General features: G+C 34.7%; 1 protein-coding gene across 2 annotated transcripts; it reads left to right on the top strand.

The window, feature by feature from the left end:
* Positions 1–1668: 1668 nt before the first annotated feature.
* On the top strand, positions 1669–26960 carry LOC115209930 (tyrosinase-like protein 1). 2 transcript variants are annotated; one of them, XM_036500918.1, is made up of 5 exons: positions 1669–2573; positions 19016–19128; positions 22220–22365; positions 25803–26771; positions 26803–26960. In XM_036500918.1, the coding sequence occupies exons 1-5, from the start codon at positions 2205–2207 to the stop codon at positions 26856–26858; spliced, it is 1653 nt and encodes a 550-aa protein (XP_036356811.1). In that variant the 5' UTR covers positions 1669–2204; the 3' UTR covers positions 26859–26960. The 2 variants fall into 2 exon arrangements, with proteins under 2 accessions (XP_036356811.1, XP_029634397.1); XM_029778537.2 differs by having other exon boundaries at positions 1696–2573; positions 25803–26960.

Genomic DNA, 26960 nt, shown 5'->3' with positions numbered 1-26960 from the left:
TGTGGTTGGTAAGCAAGCTACTTACCATACAGCCACTCCTGCGCCTAATATATATATATACATACATAATATATATATATATATATAATATATATATATATATATATATATATATTATATATATATATAATATATATATATATATGGATAGATGGAAGCACTCCGTCGGTTACGACGATGAGGGTTCCGGTTGATCCGATCAACAGAACAGCCTGCTCGTGAAATTAACGTGTAAGTGGCTGAGCACTACACAGACACGTGTACCCTTAACGTAGTTCTCGGGGATATTCAGCGTGACACAGAGAGTGACGAGGCCGGCCCTTTGAAATACAGGTACAACAGAAACAAGAAGTAAGAGTGAGAGAAATTTGTGGTGAAAGAGTACAGCAGGGATCACCACCATCCCTGTCGGTGCCTCGTGGAGTCTTAGGTGTTTTCGCTCAATAAACACTCACAACAGTCTGGGAATCGAAACCGTGAGTCCGCTGCCATAACCACTGGGCCATTTCGCCTCCATATATATATATATATATATATACATATATATATATATATATATATATATATATATATATATGTTTACTGGATGATGTTTGTCGACTTTATATCCTGACCATTTTCTTATTTGTCTTATATATCCTGGGTAAATTTCCAATTTACTCCCACCCGTACATAGTAAGCAATACAATATACCTTGCAATAATAAACCCTTGGTTAAAAATACGGAGGTACTCATCCAGTAGTATGTTGGATATTTAATATCCCTTAGATGGGTTCTTAACCTCTAACGTATACACACATAAATATATGTATATGTGTATATATATATATATGTACACAATTATATATATATATATATATAATATATATATATATATATATGTAAATATGTATATATGTATGTACATATATACATACACATACGCACTCATACATATGTATATGTATATATTTATGTGTTCATAAATACATGTGTATACTTATGCATACATACACACACACACATATATATAAGTATACATAATATACTTTGATACATATATATTATTTTCTACACAGACGTATACTTATGTATAAACAGAAGTAGAAAGATACTTGCAAACGCGCGTGCGCATTCATATACACCCACACACTCACAATACAGATGCGCACATAAATAATCTTGGTACCATTTTAGGCTAATCTGATTTTATTTGTCCCGCCTGTACCAGTACAGACATTATCTTGAACCTTATAAAAACAAAAGTGCAAAAATCTCAGCACCATAATACAAATTTACCCTCTACTTTAGCAGTATTCGTAAATACGAACATACTTACAGACATCCATACACTCACAGATATAGATGTATATATATACACACACTAAAACATGCACATATTCGCACCCACATACACAAGCACAGACACACACACATACACACATATATTATATTTATGTGAGTGTTTGCAAACATATGTGTACGTGTTCATGTGTGTGTGTGAGCGCACCACACACACACCTACATTTAGCAGCCACTATTAATACGAATACAGAAACATATGTATATATATACATACATCTGTGACGTTTGAGGTTTCAGTGAATGTGTTTACCTTTTTCCTATTCTGCAGATTGAAAATGTAATTTCTGTATTAACAGTTCTAACAATTTAACATGTCTCACCAACGCTATGTAAATAAAATTGGTTTTTGCTGCGAAATGACAACAAACAGATTCTTCAACAAATAGACTACGCACATTTCATTTGTGTATATTAAATAAGAATCAATAGAACATATATATATTGTCATCTGAAAAGGTTGACTGCTATGTACCTGTTGCAGGATTATTTATACTACATGACTTTTTTGTAAATACATTCGGTGCACAGGTTTTTAATATTTTATTATTGGCGTCAATTTCAATTTTGAACATCCGGTATTAATACATCAAACTTATATAAGATTTGTCCAGAAACAAATATCTTGTATTACATTTATATATTTTAGGCCAATACCAACGTAATTCACATTAAAAATAAACATATGTTTAAGGAAAAAAATTGACGAAGCTTTATTTCAAAAGTGTTTGTTCTATTCTAGCAATCAATCTCCTCGCTGTGAATAATATTTCTTAAAGATACATTTTAATAACATCTTTAAAGCAAAATATTTAATATAAATCTATAGTATTTTTTTATTTTCTTTCTCCAACAATACAAAATGAAGCAATATATTATATTAGGTGTGTATCTGTTCTCTGTGTGTTGTTTTGCAAATGTTTACTCCGATAGTCTCTTCCCAGTACCTATTGATGATTGTCTCACACAACTGGACAAATCAGGGTTTAGTACAGCAAATGCCTCAACTGATTTTCTTCGTAAATGTTTGAATCCATTCAATAACAGCTTGACTGGTTGGGATCATCCATGGATTATATCTCTTTACAAAGGAATATTTAAAGCTTATAAATGTAAAAATCATCCAACCGAAGCATGCAAAGAATTAAGAACACGAAGAGAATATCGGCAACTTTCGGACAAGGAAAGACATTTATATCACTCAGCCTTCCTGGAGTTATACAAAGACACGGTGGGTATTTGATTGACTACAAATGTAATATTTGATATATTTATGGAATAGCTAATTCCTATTCGCTTTGCATGTGTGTTTGGGTGTGCGTGTATGTATTGTTTGTCTACTTCTTAACATCGTCAAAACCTCATTTTGAAAATAATAATACTGCCTTCCTTTGCGTTGTTTATTTAAAAGTCACTTAGGTTTGTGATTGGAAAGCGTATTTATCTACACGTGTCATGTTTAGAAAAGTGATAAGAACTAACGTATTTTTGAAACAGTCTGTTCCCTTACATTTGACGTATATTTGTCCTCGTCCTTTTTATTATTAATACAACATTTCGGCTGATATACTCTCATGTGTCATGGGGAAATTTCGAACCTGGATTTTCATTCCTAAGGTATTTTTCGATGTTATTATTATTGTTCAGGTTACTTCTTGGAATCGAACTCAGAATTTTGGGGTCAGTAGCTCTTAACCACTACGCCATATGCCCGTGGGAAATTATCGTGAGAATTTTAGAGCTTATAAATCTAATATTTTCTTATCCTTCTTTCATACCGGTTCCCATATGCTATTCATATCTACATTCGGTCTGCTTAGGAGGATCTAGTGCCCTAGCATATGTGCTGCTTCTTTTAGTTTTCATATTTTCCCGTGCTGTTATCTGTCTATTATTTTAATTTCATCCCACAGGGGGAGGTTGTCTCCATTTTTCCATACATGTTTCGCTATACCCGATTTATCAATATCTCCTCGTGTTACAGCTATGCAATTTTTCTTTACATTTATTTTGAGGGGCCAGTATATTTTGTATCTTTTCGGAGTGGCCTTTCACATAGGGTAGACAAACTGCGGACAGTTTAGTAGTTTCATCCTCTCTTTTCTTCATAAATGGATTGGGTAGTATATTTTGGGGTACTTGTTGCGAAGCATAATAGATTGTTAATGGGATTGATCATTTCTTCGTGGTAGATATCAAGATCGCTTCTTATATTCTTTGCTTGATGTTTTAGGCACTGAGCAATCCCTCTCTTTACTCCGTATGGATGGTGGGAATTGAAGTAGAGGTATCGTCCAGTGACGATCGGCTTGCGGTATACGGATGTCTTGAATCTATATTAGTGTGTGTTATTAATAGACCCAGGATTGCTAGCTGATTGTATTTCTACTTTTGATACATCCAAGATTAATGAGAAAGAGCGCGGGTTACTAACCGCAAGATTCCGAGTTTGATTCAAGGCAGTGACCTGAATAATAATAATAATAATAATAATAATAATAATAATAATAATAATAATAATAATAATAATAATAATAATAATAATAATAATAGTAACAACAATAATAATAATAATAATAATAATAATAATAATAATAATAATAATAATGATAATAATAACAACAACAACAACAACAACAAAATCGAAAAGTAACGTAGGAATGAGAACCCAATTTCGAAATTTCCTCATGACACATGAATAACTCTGGAGAGTATATCAGCCGAAACGCTGTGTTAATAACAAAAAAAGATGAGGACGAATTTCGATCAAATGTAAATAATGTACTTAATTCTTCATCTTTCAAATATACAAGTGTCTGTTCTCTTTGTTGAACATAGTCCTTCTTTCTATATATTCTTCTCTGTGGGAGTCAATCGTATTACAAACTCTGCGAAGTAGTTTGTATTTGTCCCTATAAGTAAGGATCGCTTATGTAATTGCTTCAACATAGCATTTGAATTGCATATTTAGAGAATTTTTAATACTTCTTTTATTGAGATAAAATTCGTTTTTAATCTAAAATATACTATCCTCCATTTTCTACAATGCCCTTCCATCTATCTGGTAGACTTGCAAGGCCTCTCTTCAAAAATTCATTTTCCGTGACGAAAAATACTCCTCCAGCACTACAGAATTCATATTTATTCTGGAGTAATGATTTTGAGCACTGCAAAATAAATGATAATCAGATGGGCGAAAATGGTGGACGGGGCATAGTGTTCCATTCAAACTGCTCCAATCTTTAGAATATCATCTACGCCGTATGTGGCCGAGCTTTACTCTCATGGAAGAAACATTTCGTCTTGAAATCGTTTTTCTTCTAGCGACGACTTAAGCCGCTCAAACTGCTCACAGTAGATCTCCTTTATTATCATATGGGATGGGTTTAAAAGTGGGCTAAACCTTTCCTATCCCACCAAAGAGATAAAAACATTTTACGTGGGTTAAGACCTAATTTAGCCTGGAGTGCCGGTGTTTCTCCTTTGGCTACCCGCTATCTTCGATGTTTGACACTTTTATAGAGAACACATTTCTCGACACCCGTCACTATGCGGTTCGAAAGGATTTATTCGTGAGAAGTGACAGCAAAGAAGTACACACATTCAGACAGCACGCGATTAGACTCGGAAAGTTTGTGAAGAACATATTGACCCAATTTGATGACTTTTTTCCGACTGCGCACAATGTATCAATGAATGGTTGAATGAACAACTCGAAGTTTCTCTGCTAGTTCCTCAAAAGTTATTATATGATTTGTTTTTCCACCACGGTTTGCAGGACGTCCACGTCGAGCTCTACAGATATTCCAGGGCGACGCTCGTCTTTTACGCTGTAGTTTACAGCTCGGAATTTCTGAAACCACCGCTTACACTAGCTTACGGTTATTGTCCGATCACCATATACTGTAATAATATCCCTCGCACTTTCCGTTCAGGTATTACCTTTATTGAATTCGTAAAGCAAAATGTACTGAATGTGATACTTTGTCACTTGCAATATCGCATTGAAAACATAACTGTTAAAATCGAACAGCACTCTTCAAAACTTGCACTAAAAATAAGCATATGGCAACATTACTACCTGATTTTGTAGCATAGTTTTCCCGTTCAGTAACATTTTAGAGTTGATGAATCAGTGATTTCAAATTATTGAAATCCCAGATTGAACCAACATGAAATCTCAGTACATACGTCTCAGTAAAACATAGCATGTTTCTATGATGAAGTAGCAACATGCTATTTAATGGCCATTTCAAATTCTGATAGGGTACAAAAAAAGCCCTTCGATATATAGGCCACCATTCATTTTTTATGTGAGGGAAGTGGCCAAAAGAGCTGTGCTAATATTATAAGGTTTCATTATACACAAACACGCACACACACACACACGCACACACACACACACACACTCACACATATATCGTATATCTTGTGTATACAGGTAGAAGTAACCTGTTGCAGGAAGTTAGTTCCCCCATGAGGAACATTATCATCCAGTCTACCTCGTGTACTACGGTGTGCTTTGTACTATACTTAGTAGTGTTTTTGGTAAACAGGGTAAATGTAGAAGATATGAATAGCCTATCTTTATATTAATTTCTCTCTCTGCCTCTGTCTCCCGATTTTTCTCGCTCCTTATCTCGCCCTTTCTCTCTTTTTCTCTATTTACTTACTTTTAAACTATAGAGATGTCGTTGACATCTGCCTTCATATCTACCTACCTACCTATCTACCTACCTACCTACCTACCTACCTACCTACCTACATAAATACCTACCTGCCTGCCTACCTTCCTCCCCTCGTACCTACCTACCTACCTACCTACCTAACTACATGCCTACCTACCTACCTACCTACGTACCTACCTACGTACCTACCTACGTACCTACCTACCTACATATATACACACACATATACATACATATGTACAGGTGCTTGAAGAATTCGTCTTATATTTATACTCAATCTAGTTTACAAGGGACTACAATCTTTAGGTATATATAGATTGATGCAAATGAATATAAAACTATATAATTTTATATACACCTATATGTGTGTGTTTTTGTGTGTCTGCGCGCTCGCTTTGCATGAAACAAATTCCAAAGATACTTCCGGAGATGTAGCACGGGTTAATAGGCCAGTTTTCTGCATACTGTAAGGTATTTGAGAGCCATGTGAAGGACTTCAAAAATATATTTCTATTTCTTTTTACTCTCTCTCTCTTTTACTCTTTTACTTGTTTCAGTCATTTGACTGCGGCCATGCTGGAGCACCGCCTTTAGTCGAACAAATCGACCCCGGAACTTATTCTTTGTAAGCCTAGTACTTATTCTATCGGTCTCTTTTGCCGAACCGCTAAGTGACGGGGACGTAAACACACCAGCATCGGTTGTCAAGCAATGCTAGGTAGACAAACACAAACGCACACACACACACACACACACACATATATATATATATATATATATATATATATATATATATACATATATACGACAGGCCTCTTTCAGTTTCCGTCTACCAAATCCACTCACAAGGCATTGGTCGGCCCGGGACTATAGCAGAAGACATTTGCCCAAGATGCCACGCAGTGGGACTGAACCCGGAAACATGTGGTTGGTTAGCAAGCTACTTACCACACAGACACTCCTGCGCCTATGTTTTGTATTTATTTCCATTTAATGTCATCTATATTTTATATTCATATTTTAATTTTTATTTCGTTTTATCTATGTATCGTAAGTATCTATGATTTTTCGTAAGTGTATCCTGTTTCGTCTACCAATGAGAAATGCTACAATGCAATACTTACCCAAATATACGTTATTACAAAGCAAGGTGTAATAGGAAAGGATATATACAGCGAGAAATATATTTAAAAAATTCAAATTAATTGATGCATTCTACACCTGTGATGCATAATAATTAAGTACAGAGACTCTCAAGTATGAGATACAAGTGTGAGAATGACTCGAAAGAATTGTAGCAAAAAAAAAAAAAATTCATGAATTCCATTTTCTATTTGTGATCTATATATTTACACTATATATAGACTATGATATTACTGGAGTAAATCGATTGGCATGTCCATTTGTAATGTTTTGTGATACCATATACCCAATAAGTGTGGACGATCTTCGCACACCATTCTACAAATTCTATCCAAATATATAATTTCTCTCTCTGTCTCTCTCTCTTTGTCTCTCTCTCTCTATATATATATATAAATATATATATATATATATATATATTGTATAGAGGGCATTATTACACATAAATGCCTCACACTAGGAGGGACAAAGTCATTACTACCAAAATTTGCATTTGGGTATGATTAGTATAATTTTGGTAGTAATGACTTTGTCCCTCCTAGTGTGAGGCATTTATGTGTAATAATGCCCTCTATACAATATAGATATAATTAATTTGTTCAAAAGAAAAAAATTATTTTCGAATTCTTTTCTTTTATGAGGTTTTCACGCTAGCTACCCGATAATTCTTGTTAAGATCCCTTATTAAGAGATTATCCTTAATGTTAAACTTATTCCGAAATACTTTTCATTACCCGACATGCAGTTCGTAAAAAGCCCGCCATTTACCGGATATATGATTTATAAACATTCCATGTGCTTGGCCGGAGTGAGCAGTTGTCTGTTCGTCTTCGCTACGTAAGGTTGGTAGTTTATTTATGATGTGTTCAGAATCAGTTCTGCTGACGATCATTAGACGTAAGTTGAATGTGAAATCACGGTGATACAGAACTAAATTCATTTTTTTAAATGTCTTGCTTTGAAAAACTGCATTTGGGTATGATTAGTATAATTTTGGTAGTAATGACTTGTCCCTCCTAGTGTGAGGCATTTATGTGTAATAATGCCCTCTATACAATATAGATATAATTAATTTGTTCAAAAGAAAAAAATTATTTTCGAATTCTTTTCTTTTATGAGGTTTTCACGCTAGCTACCCGATAATTTCTTGTTAAGATCCCTTATTAAGAGATTATCCTTAATTGTTAAACTTATTCGAAATACTTTTCATTACCCGACATGCAGTTCGTAAAAAGCCCGCCATTTACCGGATATATGATTTATAAACATTCCATGTGCTTGGCCGGAGTGAGCAGTTGTCTGTTCGTCTTCGCTACGTAAGGTTGGTAGTTTATTTATGATGTGTTCAGAATCAGTTCTGCTGACGATCATTAGACGTAAGTTGAATGTGAAATCACGGTGATACAGAACTAAATTCATTTTTTTAAATGTCTTGCTTTGAAAAACTGCATTTGGGTATGATTAGTATAATTTTGGTAGTAATGACTTTGTCCCTCCTAGTGTGAGGCATTTATTTGTGTAATTGCCCTCTATACAATATAGATATAATTAATTTGTTCAAAAGAAAAAAATTATTTTCGAATTCTTTTCTTTTATGAGGTTTTTTCACGCTAGCTACCCGATAATTTCTTGTTAAGATCCCTTATTAAGAGATTATCCTTAATTGTTAAACTATATATATATATATATATATATATATATATATAGAGAGAGAGAGGTATGTATGTTTATATAAGCACATATAAGTGCAGCTGTTAAGCTCCCGGCCCAATAAGAACAGGAGTGCGGAGTGTAGAGGAGGCCGTGTGTGAGCGTATATATGATAAATAAAATAAGATAACAAGGCCAAGGCAATTTCATATTCCTCTGACATTTATTAATTGAAAGGTGATCTTACAGGTGTTTCGAGAAAACAAATGAAATCCCAACACCAGAGACGCGCTAAAAGAGCTTCCATAGAAGGAATTAGTAGAGTTCACTTTTTTCAGACGTTATTCTTCTAAACTTATATCAAATTTCTCGTATATATTACTCCCTCTCTTTTAACAAAAATCTGATGATGATGGGATATCATTTATATCCTTGAAATAGCTGTAAGAACACCTTTTTATTTATAAATGTCCTAGGAATATCAAATTGTCTTGGCCTTGTTATCTTATTTATCATATATATATTTGTGTGTGTGTGGGGGGTGTTTGTGTGTGTGCTTGTGTGCATATGTGTTTGCGTGTTTATCTATGTATATATATATATAATATATATGTATGTATGTATTTCACAAATTTTATGTGTATTTTTATATCCTTGCGCATATATCAATATCTCCACTTACCTTATATTAATCCGGCATTGTACGTTAAGTCATGGATCATTTAAATCTCACCCTCACCTCCATCATTTGACTATATTTCGCCTCATAAGCACACCGAGTTTTACACTTTATACCATACCATATATCACAGACTCACCTTTGTAAATTTGCATAAAGGTAATCATATATGTACCACATGCACACGTGCGCACAAAAATTATATTTGCACATATATATATATATATATATATATATATATATACACACACACACACAGAGGTGGGAAAGATAGACAGAATCATACATACCGACCTACCTAACTACATACATGCATGCATACATACATAAGTACATGCATATGAATATACATTTAAGAAGTTCGTCTGTTATTTGTACTATTCGGTATCCTATGACTTATGTGTGCAAAATTAATGAAAAATAAAGGGAAAATGGATTAGAGATACCGGTATTCTTTGCGATAAGTAGATTTTGTTAACTCTAGCTACGTGGAGAGATAAAAAAAATAGCGTTAAATTATTGTTGGCATATAGATTTTGAGGTTTAGTTTTAGTGACTAAACTGGCAGAGCAAGTGTTTTATAACAGATACTTAGCACAGGTGGGAATAATTTAAGGATGTGTAGGGAATAGAGGCATGACATATGCATGGAAGTAATCGATAAAATGAAAGAAGGCATATACCAATGTATGTAATAAGCTACGTTTATGATCAGAATGTTGGTGTGTACAATGTTACCGGGAATATATATATATATATATATATATGTATATATATATATATATATATATTATATATATATATATATTATATATATTATATATATATTATATATATCTATATATATAATATATATATATATATAATATATATATATATATATATATATATATATATAAGAAGAATAAAAAACATTGCTGGAGTGATGACTGCTTGTTTTTAAAAGTCTTCGTTGTAACTACGTATGTGTTAATTATACAAACGCACACACACACACACAGAGAGGCACACACACACACACACACACACACACACACACACACACACACAGAGGCACACACGCACAGAGACACACACGCACAGAGGACACACGCACATACGCACGAACACACACATATATGTTTGTGCTTGTGAGAGACAAAGAGAGTGAGAGTTTGTGTGTTTGTGTCTCTGTGTATGCGTGTGTATGCGCTTCTATATGCACAAAGCACAAACACATATGGGTAAGTGTGCCTGCAACAACTGCACCGTAACCTAATTAATAGTTAGATCCAACAATACTACTAAATTTCTGACGAACTGGTGCTAATAACATGCTAAAATATCGATCTAGACGCAATTAAATAACAGAGAGTTTTAACGTTAGTATAAAAATATGAGATTGTCGAAGTAGTTAAATTAACTCTTGTCTGAGAGAAGACAATGGAATCTAGCTGAACAACAAGAATTCTGAATGCAGAAAGCATCTACACATTGAATAACGCAAAATATAGATCAAAAGTAGAAACATATATGCATAATTTACATCGTAATTTTCAAAATATAACAATTCTGATTAACAAGCACAAGTACCTCTTTATCAGCTACTTCATCACGAACCAATGTGGTTTCAACAGCAGCATATATAATCTAATCTGAAAGAGTGCACAGCGCAAAACATTATTTAAATATTGCCTGAGTAATGCAAGACATAAAGAGAAAGGAGAGGATTATATATATGTGATTGAAACAAGTAACGATGACACATTACGGAATCTCTATATTTTCCAACAAGAAACGTTATGAAATTAACGTATATGTCTTTCCTGATACGCATCAGGTTTAAGGCTTAATGCTGACTGACTTAAATGAAATGGTACTTTGAACATGCAAAGACAATTCAATATGGAAAGACAAGTATAAAAAATCCTGAGTAATTAGTCACAGATAATTTTAATCCTATGTAATAATAACAGCCAACACAATTAAATAAACGTAAAAAATGAATTCAAAAATTATTAATTAATCGATATTCATTTGAAACTATGCAAAGAAAATCTACCAGCCGCCATTACAGCAATAACCTACATTTTGCACATGGGACAGCATAAATATTGGTGGAAAACGCAGAACGTTTTATCGACCCAGGCGGTCGTCGCTTGAGGAGGCAGCGGGGCCGGAGGATGGTCCCAGTACGGCAGCGAAAGAAGAGATATCGGCGACAGGGAGCATTGAAAGGGCGGAACGGTCCCTGGTCGTCGGCCATTATGGTGCAGAATGGAGACGGCACAGCAAGATGCTACGTGGGGTATAGATCCCTGAGGAAGGTGACCACTGTGAAGGATTGGCCGGACCTTGCTTGTGTGTGGGAGCTAAGGAACTCCCTCGGACGGTGCGTCCAGTGTAGGCGGCTCGTAGGAGGCCTCGCGGCCTCGGCGGAAGTGTTGCCCAAGCCGCAGAGGGAAGATGCCAACCTGTGGCCGGTGGTGAAGTGGTGGCCGTGGGAGGCGAGACCCTCGGAGGAGAGACCACCCAGGGAGACCTCCAGTTCCTGGGGCATCTGCTGGAGCTCGCCCTTGGGGGTACGAGGAGATGTGAGTCTGTTAGTCAGTCGAGGACAGAGCAAGTGAGTAACAGGTTGTTTCTGCTGTGACAGATGAAAGACAGGCAGAGGGGATTAAGGAACTGGGAGAGATTGTGGCGAGAGGGCTTGGCAATTACAGTAGTAATCGTCTGAAATTGTTGCAGACGGAAAGGAACGTCCGGTAAAGTTTTGTTTGTGCCTTTTGGCTGTTGTTGACGGTATGTGTTTAATTATTATTTTGATATGTGAAGAAAAAGAAGGAAAGAGTAAAAAGAAAGAATAGTGCTAAAGGCTGAAATGCTAAAGAATTGAACAATGGGAATTGAGTAAAGGACTTGTTGATGTGTTATAAAGAAAAGTGTTGTTGAAATGTAAAAGAAAGTAGAAAAAGACAAGAAAAGAACTCTGAACCGTATCGTTAATGTGTACATTAATGTAACTGTTGTGACTTGAACATTGTATAATGTATTGATTTGTTGTTTTCTTTAAATGCTGTTGTTTTATTGTATCTGCATGTTTAAATGATTTGATCTGTTGTATACCTGTTGTTTTCTTTAAATGTATTTGATGTTGTAATGATTGTCATATAAACTAGTGTTAAATGTAGCCAATTGCCTTCTGCCGTATCTCTGTATCTCTTCCTACTATTTGTTGTTGTTGTTGTTGTCTCCGGTCGCTGACTTCGCTGCCATCCCCACCGAGTTCTCTTTGTGTGGCGAATTCTCCGTTCGACTGAGCGACGGCAGGTGGTCCGTAACAATATCATTGCAAACTAACTGAAAACTAAAGCCCAACAAATGAAATTAAAGGGATAACGTAATATTTAATTACACTTTAAAAAATAACATATTAAAATAAAAGTGTGAAGAACAGACCTAAATGTTGCTTATTTCGTCAGCATCATAATAACCGCCATAACATCATTATGAAGACACAAGAACAATTACATAGACACACGGATACGCTTGTAGCTCATAGGGAAGATGCTGTGCAACCAATTGTTGTCCATCGCAGGTGTAGATTGTGCCTCATCAGGTGACTTTTCAAAAATATATTTCGTGATATCCTTTCTCGCCGTTTCACTTTTATTTAATTGACATATCCCTTTTCACTGGATAGGTAACGCTTGCTCTGTAGTACGTATTCTTGTTCTACTGAGTCAAGCTAATACTGGCTTTCAAGTAGAAGCAACCTGCTACTACCGCGTGCTTCGCGAAGTATAGCTTCAGACCCAACAACATTCACTAATTACTACATTTTGTTTACGGAAATAACACCATTACACAGATGTATGGAGAAATTTAGATAAAGAGAAACCAGCTTCGGAATGATTCTAGACAGTAGTGGAAAAATTGGTGAGCAATGATTGACCGTTAGAATCTGTTAGCTTGCTGTATAATTGAGCTGTGGTCAAAATCCATGACTGATAATGGGAACTTATCAGAAAGAGAGCTCAATAGGTTTAGCTTAGCAGATGACACCTGATCCAAAGGATAAAAGTCTAGAGGTCTGCTCATCTATGTTGCGCTAGAAACGTTTCAAGCATGAAGATATATTTTTTATGATCTGTTCATAGATGGTGAAATCCGTGTTTTTATTATTGGCAAAAACATGTTGAGCGCGCGCCAGCGATTGTCACAGAAAGATATGGTCACAGTAAATCATGTAAAGACAAGGTCATCATTCCCCTTGATTTTGTGAAGCATGGTGTAGTGCCCGAGCAGTATACTGAGACACTCGGGAATATTAAGGATACATTTTGGAAAAAAAGACTGAACTATCAACATTTTTATTAATAATGTGCTATCAAACACTACATTTGAATATAAATCTAGCAATCGCCAAATTAAGAGAGTTTACCACCTATATCTGTTGACCATATCTTGTTTGGTCTAGTCAAAGATATTCTTTTGAGACAAAAATTCGATGACACACACTGTGAGTTGATATCATACAGAAAAAATCGGTACCAATCTCAAGCATTGTGTTCAAAGACAGAACGAATTCATTGCTTAGAATGAAAGCTAATTTAGTGGCACATCTCTGTAAGGTAAACGTTTCTCTAGCAGTATCGGAAGTCTACAAGTCATCTGCATACAAATCGACATACACCCCAGACTGCGTCTGTAGGGCAGAATAGACCCACAAAACTGCACTACTGGGGATAACTAGGATTTTGAGATTAGTGTTTCGGTGTGGAGTGTGGAGTATCAAAGGTTATAGTCTTCATAGACTCTGTGAGACATCTGTGAAACATCTGTCCGCTCTCACAGAATCTGCAAGAGAAAGTAAGCCCGAGATCTCTGAAAAGTAAACAAAAAAAAAAAAAATAATGACAATGATTAATAGAAACTAGAAGGTCTGATTTAGTAGTAGTAGTTGTATTAGTAGTGATGTTGGTGTTGGGGATGGTAGTAGTAGTAAACAAAGAGAATAAAAAGCACCAGGGCCAGATGATTAATTCTACAGTTTCAAATGATGTGGAAGTCAATATTAGAAGTATAGATATGGTAAGGTACTACCACCTAGTCTTTGAGTTACAGAGGCTATAGAAAATGAGGGCAAAATGAATACCAGCATTTATAGGTTCATTCGGATCTATCCCTAAAGACTGGAACAGATAGGAGAGGGAAAAAAAGGTATAAAACTTAGCTTCGCGCAGCTCAACGGAACACTAATATTAGGGTCAGCAAGGATACTTAGGAATGTTTCTTGCTATTTCAAGGCGCTTGTTGTCGCCCGATGTTAAGAATTTTTCCTTCCCAACAGACTAATGTGTTGTGCGTATGTGAAGTGATAATAATGATAATAGTGATGATGATGATGATGATGATGATGACGACGACGACAATAATACATGCCCTGATAGAGTACCAGGCAGTGGTTCGCGTGGCTTCTGATCTTAACTGATTGGAAGTGTTATTATATACAATGTTATAATTTGGTATAAAAGATGTCCTAGAGCAAATATTCTCCTCAATACCATACATTTGCTTGTCAATTACTTGACCATAACCAGTTGAACATGGCCTTCGGTGGCTGACGATATGTGCATCTCTGATCACGAGCTGAAGTAGTTGGGGCGCATCATAGCCATATGTTGAAATGTACTCGTTGTGGTCTGGATAATTCACGTTAGCTTCGTTCAACATCCTTGAACAGCCTTTATTCAGGGGCTTCTTGAGTGTGATGACCCTCTCGATCTGAAGATAATTCTAACTGGACCCCACCTGCAAGGTCATGCGCTATTTGTCTTGATATGAGATAATCGTGTCGCTCGCATATGGTTGTGATGCATGTCTCTGGTGTACCCTTATCAGACGGGTAATCATGATGGGTATACTGTACTTCGTATATTTTAACCCAGTTTCACATTGATGGTATGCACTGTTCCCTCACTCAATAATAATAATAATAATAATAATAATAATAATAATAATAATAATAATAATAATAATAATAATATATATATAATATATATATATATATATATATATATATATATTATATATATATATATATATATATATAATATATATATATATATATATAGTTGACGGTGACAGCTCGTCAACTAGCCTTTCGGCCTTTGACCGCCGCCACGACAACACTGTTCTCTTCGTCTGCTGCAAAGGTATTTATTTCAAAATACGCCAGCTAAGATAAGTTAAACTGTCTAAAGTCGTAAGGCACCCGCTGTTTTTGTCCTGTTATCACTATTCTTGTTTTTCTTTTTGTTTTTTGTATTTATATTCGTGTGGCATCGTCCGTTTTTCTGTTCTTGTTTCGTATACATTCGATCCTTTTTCCAAGAAATCTAATGCTCGTAGCTTAGTTTTTCCTTGGGACTGGCTGGATCGGAGCGATATCTGGATTAATCAGCCGAAATTGCTAGGATGATCCGGTTCCTGACTGAAGATTAGAGGCTTCGAATGACCCGTCCGTTTTTTGTGTCGTCTCGTTGTGTGTTTTCGTTCTTGTCCCATTTTGTTTTTTTATATATAATTTTTATACATATATTATCGCGGCGTAACGTACACCTTGTTCTCTTATGTATATATATATATATATATATATATATATATATATATATATATATATATATATATATATATATATATATATAATATATATACATACATATATTTACGTACACACACACACACATTGAAATTCCTTTTCCATCAATTGAGAAAATATCTTACGAAGCAGGCTCTCGAGACAGCATCTAAACTTATAAAAATGAATGGTTGACCGACTAATACACACACACACACACATATGCCTGCATATATATATATATATATATATATATACACGCATATGTGTGTGTGTGTGTGTATTAGTCGGTCGCCCATTCATTTTTATAAGTTTAGATGCTGTCTCGAGAGCCCGCTTCGTAAGATATTTTTTTGATGAAAAAGGAGGAATTTCAATGTTCATAAAATAAACATCATATATATCTTCAGGCAACCAATAAGTAAAGAGATATGCGAAAGTGCTTACTTTGGTGGCATTGTTCTATAATATTTTTGACTTGAAACCGGCAGAATAAGCAAATTCTGGTGTGACAGATATTTTCCTGACTTCATTGAATGCGTGCGATAATTCTCAAATTCTCCTGCTGCGTTTGTTTGTTCAAATGGTACAGTTTTCTATTTTGAAGTATATATTTACAAGGCATTTCTTACGAGAAATATCTGTCTTCCTTCCAATTTAAAATTAAATGCGCTACAGTTCTCATGAACACCATACATGGCATTCAGTTGTCAGCTTAGAATCATCTAAAAACGCATCATCTTTGGTATTCTATTAGCTAGACCACATTCATCCTTGACGTTATTTTACTATTGCTTGAAGCTGCTAAACGTCACATCAAATATGCTTTAAACACTTTGTACTTCTAATTTCGAGGGCGCATGTTTTTAGTGGTTAGGGTGTTGAGTCAAGTACAATACACACGGTGTTTTAGAATCTTGGAACGGGTGGAATCAATCTTGGAACACACCACCCGTTTTTCCTCATCTCAGAAACCAATTCACCTGGAAATGAATGTTAGCTGAATGCTGGAGTAAACATATTTCTCTCAGGCACGTAACGCTCAATGTTATTAAATTGAATAGGGAAAAGTGTGTGTCTGTGTTTGCTCCCGATTCATATTTATCTTAAACTAGTAGCAAAAGCGTAATACATGCTGTTACCTTTGCAAATAATGGCTTTGGCTCTCTTTATACCTGAGCATTCTGGAACCCTCGTCGTCGTAACCGACGGAGTGCCACGATTTTCTAACACATCTAACAGCACCAAAATCTATACAGACGAAACACCTGTTCATATTCCCCAGACATATATAACTACACACTGCTTAGGTCGCACTCCCTACAGCAAACTGTTTAAAATAAACAGTCTATATGCTACACGCCACATTTTCATAGTTTCTCTCAACGGAAGTCATCGGAGCATTCTTCAGTGTAACCATGGATATGCTGTTCTTCTGAAAGAACAGAGCAAAGAAGAATATATCAAGTCCTACTCATATAAAGACACCATCAACGCAAAGCCTTATCCCTAAAACTAATTGGAGCTTTGCTTGAGATCTTACATTCATTGTGTTTCAATATATTCAACGATAACTCGTGGTGAAATTCGGTCCTCACCAAGTCTATGATTGCATCACATAGACGTGCCATCTACAGGTGCCAGAAAACATTCCAACAGTCGATGCCATTCTACATGACTCATATCATGCGTCACACTGGAGTGCTACCCCAACATCAGGGACGTTAATACTGATACGAGCTCTGAAGCCTATTACCAGAAACGCTTCAGCCTTTCACGCTCTGGTGTGCACCCTCCTCTGTGACCTTCCAGCCATTACTCAGATAGGTTCTGTTTCTTGGAACTGGTATGTTCCTTACCCCTCGTACTGAGCATAAATGGACGTGATTCTCTTTCTTCTTCACCGCTCTTGGTCCTCCCAATTACATTGGCTCCGTGCTTTTCGTTTTCTCTGGTCCTTTTTCTTTATCACACATTTCTTTTGGAAACTCCACTTTGTTTGAGTCCTTCCGGCATGAATAGGCCAGTGATAGTTTCAAAGAAGCATTAATGATGTTGAGCCCACTGGTGTCGTAGGGCCTGCAAGGACATTATCAATATCCCTTCTGTATAACCTACAAATATGAAAGAAAATCGTGTTAGCTGATATCATAGTTCTTCCCAAATATTTTGAATGAAATTTTTATATAATGTTTTACATCCCAAGAAACGAATTTCTCAGCCATCTCCTTTTACATTGACTTAAAATATCCATGCGGTTTTAATCAATCCGGAATTCGTATTTATTTTACTTTTCTTTTGCGGTAAGTATTAGATAGATTATATCTGGAAATGTCACTACCGTTTCTAAAAAAAATACTTTCTTTAGCAATAACAGACATAGAATAAAAACATTGTTTTCGATTAGAAATAACAGTGTTTTAAACTTTCTTTCGTAGGAATAATCTAATTTAAATTTCTTAAAGTGTGAAAATATTTAGAATGCCGTTAGTAAAGGGAAGACATTTAAGGTAATAATGAAGTTGCGCTAATGTTGACTGCATTACAAAATAAAAAAGAAAAACTGAAAAAATAAAAAAAAACAACGAAACAAATTAGACTGTAAATAGCTTGGAATGTTTTTGTAACATTTGCATACTCTACCATATCTATACAGCATTGGAGCCAATCTAATAACATTTGCTTTACATTTTCTCTGGGAAATTTTCAAATTAACAATATAGCGAAACATGTATTTTCTATTATATATCAATTACTTATCCTCATACAGTCGCAGATAATAAGATTTCATTAAAATACATTGATCTGTTTAACTTTTCCTCTACTTTCACCATGTATAAAAAAAAATCGGAAACATAGATGACTGAAATCCAGAATAATTGTTCTTTCAGAGCGTACCTCCAAATAAATTCATGGCATTGGTCCTCCTTCACAGAGACGAACATTCTCAAGTGGCACATGGTGGGCCGACATTTATTATATGGCATAGGTTATATCTTTCTATGTAAGTCCCCTTTTATTTTCAGTTTTGTATCTCTGATTCCCGATGTAAACAGACACTTTATTGAATTATATGAAGTGAAACATTGTACAAAATATTGTACACGTTGTTTTTCATAGATGGAAATGTTGCCTGAGCGATTTTACAATGAAAGTCAATATAGCTTTTAAGACATACCTCATGGTTATGTTGGATCAAACTTAAACGTCTGGAGCAGAAAATGGAGTTTATTGTAAATAGCGAAATTTAGAAGTTATATTCTCATTGTGTATATTTGATACAAATTATGTATATAGAGACACTGGGTATTATTAGAAAATATAAATGAAATGAATGAAACCATAGTCGTTGAAATCCTCTGAGGAAAGTAGAACTTTTCATTAAATTGTCTCTTACATTTTTGATGAGATTGAACTTTACAGTCACAATTAAAGTACACTTTTAGTATAACAATTTCAAACTATTTGCAGTAAGAAATAATTAGCATTACTCGTATAACGTAAATTGTATAAATGAAACCACGAGTTGTTTTCTGACCTGCTACGTATAGAAGCGAGTTTCCCTTATATCACGCCATAGAATATTACGAAATATATAGCTTATTTAGACAGCCGAGCACGGGAAGCCTTGCATTATGCAGCTACTCCTTCAAGACTGTCCCCGAGTTAAACAGTAGTAGTAATAAATAATGTATGCGTTTACACGATCCACTTAACCGGTACAAAAATAATGAAATAATTAATAAATGCGTTGATTTAATAAAGAATAAGCGGCCACAATTTTCTCAAGACCTACGCTCTTTAGCCAATCAGCTTCTGCTCGTTCTAATTCACAATCTTGAAAATTTCCGGTAATTATACTGATCATTTTCGGAGAGCGCCCAGTCAGAAAATCCTAAACGACTCTCTTCATTCCACAACCATTGCTTCCTGCAAATGTCAAGATTTCAGTAGAGTTATCTAGGTCGTATTGTTGCACATGATATCTATTCGCATTCCTGTTTGCATAAATTATATACCGTATTCATATTACATATTTGATTATGGTTGCTGTGTTACAGTAGAAATGCATCCAGAATCTGGTTAAAAAATTAATGGGTAATTATAATTTATCATTCGATTTTGCTTTACTATTATGTTATCCTTCTGTTCTCATGTGCAGAAATGGATCACCTGGTACAAAAATCACGTATTTTTAAATTTCTAACGCTAAATGACCAGGCCCTGCTAAGTAAAAGTAATGTTTTGTTAACTGTTCTATGTAACACAGTATCCACGACCACAAATTTAAAACAATGCAATATTTTTTTATGAAAAGTTGTTCGGTAATATATCACCACTTGATTTATACAGTGCCATGATAGTGTATATTTAAATAGAAATTGTATCTTTTCGTAGACTTTCTTTTGTTCATGCAACATAAATTATATCACTTATTTATTTTCCATCTCATTGTCATTCTGTTCTCATTCTTTTTTCCCCTGTCAAATTTTCTGTGGTTATTCATTTCTTTCCTTTTTCCTTTCGTTGTCAAACTTTTCCTACATTTTCATATTTTTTCCGAAATATATTTGTTTCTATTTTCTTTTTATTCTTTCTTAACTTATGGGAGAATTTTTTTTACAGACATTGCCTTAAAAACTATTCCGGCATTTGAATAACTTTTATAGTTTAAATTCCCTATGCAGGATTTCTGCCGATTGTAAATATGCTTGACTAAGACCGGGCCTGCTTTGTTATAGTATCATGGCTTGCTAGAAGTGAAAGTGGGTATTCACTCCTGTGACTGTCAAGAAACGGCAGCCGAAGCTGCGTGAAATCTCACCATGCCACATTAACAAGTAATCTTAGATAAGGTGTCTAAGAAGTCCCATCACTGACTAGTTAATATACTGTTCGAGTAACGCTAATGGAGAGTAAACGAAAATAACAAAAGCCCATATAATTTTTCTCAATTGAACTTTACTATTCGAACATTTGTTTGATGAAACAACATTAGTTACCTCAGAGAAATATTCACATTGGTTCAAAGTATAGAAGGTGAAATACATCGCATACATTCAAATATTTGTTGCATGTTAAACTTTTACATGTCTTGAAGCCATGTTTTCCAAATAAATGTGTGTTCACCCCTATTCTCTTACGCTTGGCAGCCATGATGATATTGATACTATATTTTGAGAAACCATATTTTTACATATATGTGTGTATAGAACAGAAAGTAAGGTTTAAACCATTTTGGAATTAATATCTCACAATCTATATTTTGAGATAGATTTAACTATTAATATATCCTTCACTACATATAATATTAAATTGAAGAATCTCAATAGTGAATTAAAATATCCAATTTCCTCTTAGACTTTCCGAAGTAAACCCGGCCTGATTGTTCCCAGAGTATTTATGATGACCTAAACTTTTCCCGGTCACTCACTGCAGCGTATTTCTGATTTCTCTTCTCGATTTTTGACCCAGTATGCTGGTTGTTCTTTTATTCTGCTCTATTTGAACTTCCATCGCAACAGAAATTTCATCTTGCATTTCTAATTTAATGCAGCTGTCCACACGTAAATGAGAGAGGAAATAATGTGGCTTCTGTATATTTCATAATGCGATGAACCAGTAGATACCAGCCAGAATGATAAACGTAGTCAATGTTATGATTAATTGTATTTTTAATGTTTTATGTAATATTTTCGCTCAAGCAAAAATATTATCAAAAATAATATCTTAGATCTGTTGAACAGTGACATAGTTTCACAGTTACTGTTTAAACCGTATTTAAAAATCCTTGCAACTCTACATTGGACTAGAAACCCCATTTTAAATAAGATATATTCAATTACAATTGGTCCTATATTAAATAGCTATGGTTTATCTGAAATACAAATTTACGCCCTAGAACTATTGACGATTCTCAACATTATAGCATCGAGAGAAACATGTCTAATGTTGATTAATATGTGTTGTAAATCGCACAATATGCTGAGGATTATGCTTGGTTTTGTTTGTTGCACATCTAAATATTTGTATACGTTGTTTTTAATGCCATACACATATATTTCGTGATTGAATAATTGTAATTATTTCTTTAGGTTTGAGGAAGCTTTACGCCAGATTAACAGCAATCTTACTATTCCTTATTGGGATGTGACTATAGACGAACGACTTCCTGATGCAGCGCTATCCAATATTTGGACAGAAGATTTCATGGGAAATGGTTTTGGTAGAATAAAAAATGGTAAGAAATAGAGTAAGATGCTCTTCCCATGCATTACTGTTGATTAGTGTATGTCTTAAAATTCCTAGGCTGTTTATCTAGTATTATACATATAGAGTTATATTTTAGTTAAAGAAACTTAAATCTTCGTGAACGTATTTATATCTACGAAAAGACAGTTGATGTTTGAGAAAACAAGTACTAATCTGTCAAGTAAACAATCGAAAGCCAGTTGACATAATTGTATTTTGAAGGTCAAATTTATTTCTCTTTAATGTGGTCAGGAGAGTGATAGAGCCGAGAAGGTTGATTCAAAAAGTTACGAGACATAAATGCCAATTTAATACACACACACACACACACACACACACACACATATATATATATATATATATATATAATATATATATATATATATATATATATATATATGTACAGTGTACATTTAAACACATAAGGGTTATTCGTCATCTAGAAGGAACAGCGAAATTTAAAAACACTATTAGGGATAAAAACTGGAGGAGAATGAAAAATAAAAACATTTACCATTTATCCCCTGGACCATGGTTTCAAGCTTCCTTAGCAAATAAAATAATTTTGCTAGGCGAAGTCTTCATCAACAGGTACGCCTAGATTTAATATATAAGTACTAGGCAAATCCAGCAAGTGCCCCTTGCTTATACATTATAATTTATCAAATCCACCGCGCAAGCAAGAGGCACATGCTGGATTTGTCTCGTACTTATATATTTAATCTAGGCGTACCTGTTGATGAAGACTTCGCCTAGAAAATATTATATTTGCTAAAAATGTCTGAAACCATGGTCTAGCAGATAGATGGTAAATGTTTATATTTTTCATTCCCTTCGAGTTTTTATCCCTAATAGTGGTTTGGACTTTAGCTTTTCCTTCTAGCGTGAAAGGAATCCTATGACGGATACCTCTTATGTGTTTAAATGTACACTGCATTTATATGAATAATATATAGTCTATTGACTAATTTTTCTACACGCTAGGCCACAGGTACTGAAAATTTTTTTAATTTTGTTTACACTGATATTAATAATTATGGATATATATATAATATATATATATGTATGTATGTATATACATGTATATATATATATATATAATATATATATATATATATATATATATATATATATATATATATAGTGAGGGAAGAAATTACGCCACTGTTAACTCACACAAAGTTAGGATAGCCTTCTCCAATACTAAAAATCTCTCACAGATAATTTCCTCCCATAACAATAAGCTGCTAAATAAGACCCTCTCACCCATGTTCGGAGACGCAGCTCCGTCTAATGCCAGAATAACGCGCAGTAATAATAATAATAATAATGATGATAATAGAACCGGCACAGAGATTAGCAATCTCCATACCAGCCATGGAGTTAATAATAGGAATAAGGATAAGAGCAATGGTGACGGCATTAACGTTAGTAATGGTAATAGGGATGAGAGCACTGTCCGAGTCATTAATGTAGAGAGTCCCAATAACAATTTTAGCAGCGGGTTTAACAACAGTAGCATCACGGACATTAGCAATCACAGCGATCTCAGTGGCAGGGAATATACAGGTGATATTCCATTAAATAGTATTGATAATGGGGCGTATAATGTCGAAGACAGCCGTAGTTCTTACAATCATCATATTAATAAGAACGCCGTATTAATATCGGAAGCCAATCCCAATAGAATAAGGTTCTTATCTAGTAATTCCAAGATTAGAAATGCCATTTACCAATGCAGAGTTTATACTGAATCAGATGTCTACTTGTATATCGGAGCGTCATCATCATAATTGGCCGTGAGAATATCGAACCACTTCACAACGTTTCGCGATTTTGGAAAGCAACACGCGACCGGACTAAGTAAATTAGTCTGGCGTTTGAAGAACGCGAATTCAGCCTTTAGACTGGAATGGTCGATTTTATCGGTGTCTGTACCGTTTGATAGAGGCAAAAGAATCTGTAATCTTTGCAACTCTGAACCTTTTCACATTTGCAAAACTCTTTTAGATGTCCCCACTGGAGGCGGCATACATTTCTTGCATACAATTGAAGTCTAAGATAATTAACACCTTGATGTCCTAAGAAAGGAAAAAATTTTTGAAAAAAATTTAGAAAAAGATTTTGAATTAAATTTGAAAGGGGAAATTACTCCCCTTTTAGCGGATGTTCTGCTACTTTTTTAGAAACAATATCAGGGATTATACTCCCCTTGTTGACAAGTCATCTGTCTATAAACTGGTCACAGACGAACACACAGACACAGGTTTTTATCAGCTGCTTGACCAACAATAGCTGCAATATATTTCTCCCTAGCTGCTTCCTAAACATACTGCCACACATACATAGGCGCACACACACATACATGTAGGTAGTTTCTCACACCCAAATAAGATAGCTTTCATTCTTAAAACAATTCGAACATTAACACTAGTTATACAGAATATATTCACACTCTTTGGTTTTCTGTAATTCTTCCTCTACCCAATGTTAACCGGAATTTGACCTCGAATTATCTCAACGGACTTTTTCGTCGGCCTTCACCCACCCTGACGTCAACGTATATTGAGAGACAGTTTTGTGCCATTCATACCAGGGGCTCCTAGGGAGCGTTTGTTCGAAAAGCTTGCTGGGCATTTGTTTGGAGATTTAAGTTCCTGGGTTTTCCTGAAGAGAAAGCTGCAAAATGGTCTCCTTATTCAATCCGAATTAGGGAATTTGCAGCCTTTGAAACATGTGTAGAAAATAATAAAAAGGAATTTTATAAAATCTTCGTTCAGCTCCATTTCTTCCCTCACTAAATATATCCGCACTACGGCACGGTTGCGATACCCCATGGTCGTAACCTCAACCGCGATTTTTCTGTTGTGATTTTTGGTACCCAGGTATCGGTTATAATTTGAATAATCCGTAACAAGATAATTCATTTATCCATTTCAATATATATATATATATATATATATATATAATATATATATATATATATGTATGTATATACATATCTATCTATCTATCTATCTATCTATCTATCTATCTATCTATCTATCTATCTATCTATCTATCTATCTATCTATCTATCTATCTATCTATATATCTATCTATCTATCTATCTATCTATCTATCTATCTATATATATATATATATATATATATATATATATATATATATATATATATATATATATAACCACATACAATTAAGATAAAATTCATTAAACATATATTGATCTATAATCAAATACAGATATATTAGATACTTATGAAATATATGTAAACGGAAAATGTTATTTCTTCCCTTCTATAAATATATATATCTATATTCACTCAAAAGATTAACAAATAATTTTCGTATGGAAATAAATCATTTACTCTATCCTGCTCTATAATTTCGTAACGGAATGTTTATTTTGTTGTTTTCATTATATAGGTATTTTTAAAGACTGGTCACATGATCGCGGATTTGTACAAAGATACCTTGGAAACAACGACGATCTTCCAACGATGGAAATGCTATTGAGTGTGCTTCATTATCCATTTACAAAATTGGAGCTTGTACACAATAGAAGCCACGCCTTTGTTGGTGGAGACATGCAGGATTCTTCAGTTTCACCCAGTGATCCTGTATTCTGGATACTACATTCATTTTATGACTTAGTCTGGGATTACTTCTTGAAAGAGAAAGCCCGACCTGGTAAAGACATAACACAAATGTATCCATCTGATGATATCTATCCATTGAACCGTAGTATTTGTGTAATTCCTGTTACCATAAAACAAGCCATAGAGTTGAGTGTACTATTGTCCAAGTATGTATATACATATTCGCCGCAACCGGCATGTAAACTAAACAAACAAGGATGCACTTCGCAGTACCTTACATGCCTAAATGAACAATGCGTTCCATCGAGTAGAGACTGCAACGAAGGTACTGTCACTGACAATTATTGTAAGCATTTCCATTGTCAAGGGAACTGGAGTGTTGTTCCTTTAAGTATATCTATATCGTATTCCAATGAGAGGCAGCGGTGTAAAGTACCATGTAACAATGCATCTCCTATAAATTTATACAGTAACGGGTTTAGACAGATGACTATATATTTGAACTCGACTGTATCAGAAGTGTATGTAGAAGCAGTAGTTGAAATGCTTACCTCATTTCAAGATATTGCAGTCATGGATTCATGTTCAAATGAATGTGACGCGTATTGTTTGGTAAATGATAAATACGAGCGATGTTATAAATTAACAGTTTCTGAAGTTTATGTGCATAATATAATTCCCGTCAAGCACTTTAGCGACAGCAAGGATAACGGCAGAAAGAGCAAAACAAGAAATAGTAATGCACGTAGGGATCTGCTATTCAAGTGCAGAGGTAGTCGGAGTAGTAGTAATAGTAGTAGTAGTAGTAGTAGTAGTAGTAGTAGTAGTAGTAGTAGTAGTAGTAGCGGCAGTGGTAGCAGTAGCAGCAAGAGTAGTAGTATGACAAAATAAATGGTTACGTCAATCCCGCGAAAATTATATGAAATTGTTTCGATTCTATCTGTGTTACGAAAGTTGATTTGCCATTAAAATATTATTAAACGTA

Source organism: Octopus sinensis, linkage group LG3, assembly GCF_006345805.1.
Source record: "Octopus sinensis linkage group LG3, ASM634580v1, whole genome shotgun sequence".
Taxonomy (NCBI): domain Eukaryota; kingdom Metazoa; phylum Mollusca; class Cephalopoda; order Octopoda; family Octopodidae; genus Octopus; species Octopus sinensis.
This window is presented reverse-complemented; position numbering and strand designations above follow the sequence as displayed.

What these genes read in the sequence shown, in the direction of transcription:
- LOC115209930 (XM_029778537.2), top strand. Translation starts at nt 2,205, where the DNA reads ATGAAGCAATATATTATATTAGGTGTGTATCTGTTCTCTGTGTGTTGT. An exon ending in CATAGGTTATATCTTTCTAT is followed by an intron (nt 19,129 to 22,219) that starts GTAAGTCCCCTT and finishes TTATTTCTTTAG; the next exon opens with GTTTGAGGAAGCTTTACGCC. An exon ending in TTTTGGTAGAATAAAAAATG is followed by an intron (nt 22,366 to 25,802) that starts GTAAGAAATAGA and finishes TTCATTATATAG; the next exon opens with GTATTTTTAAAGACTGGTCA.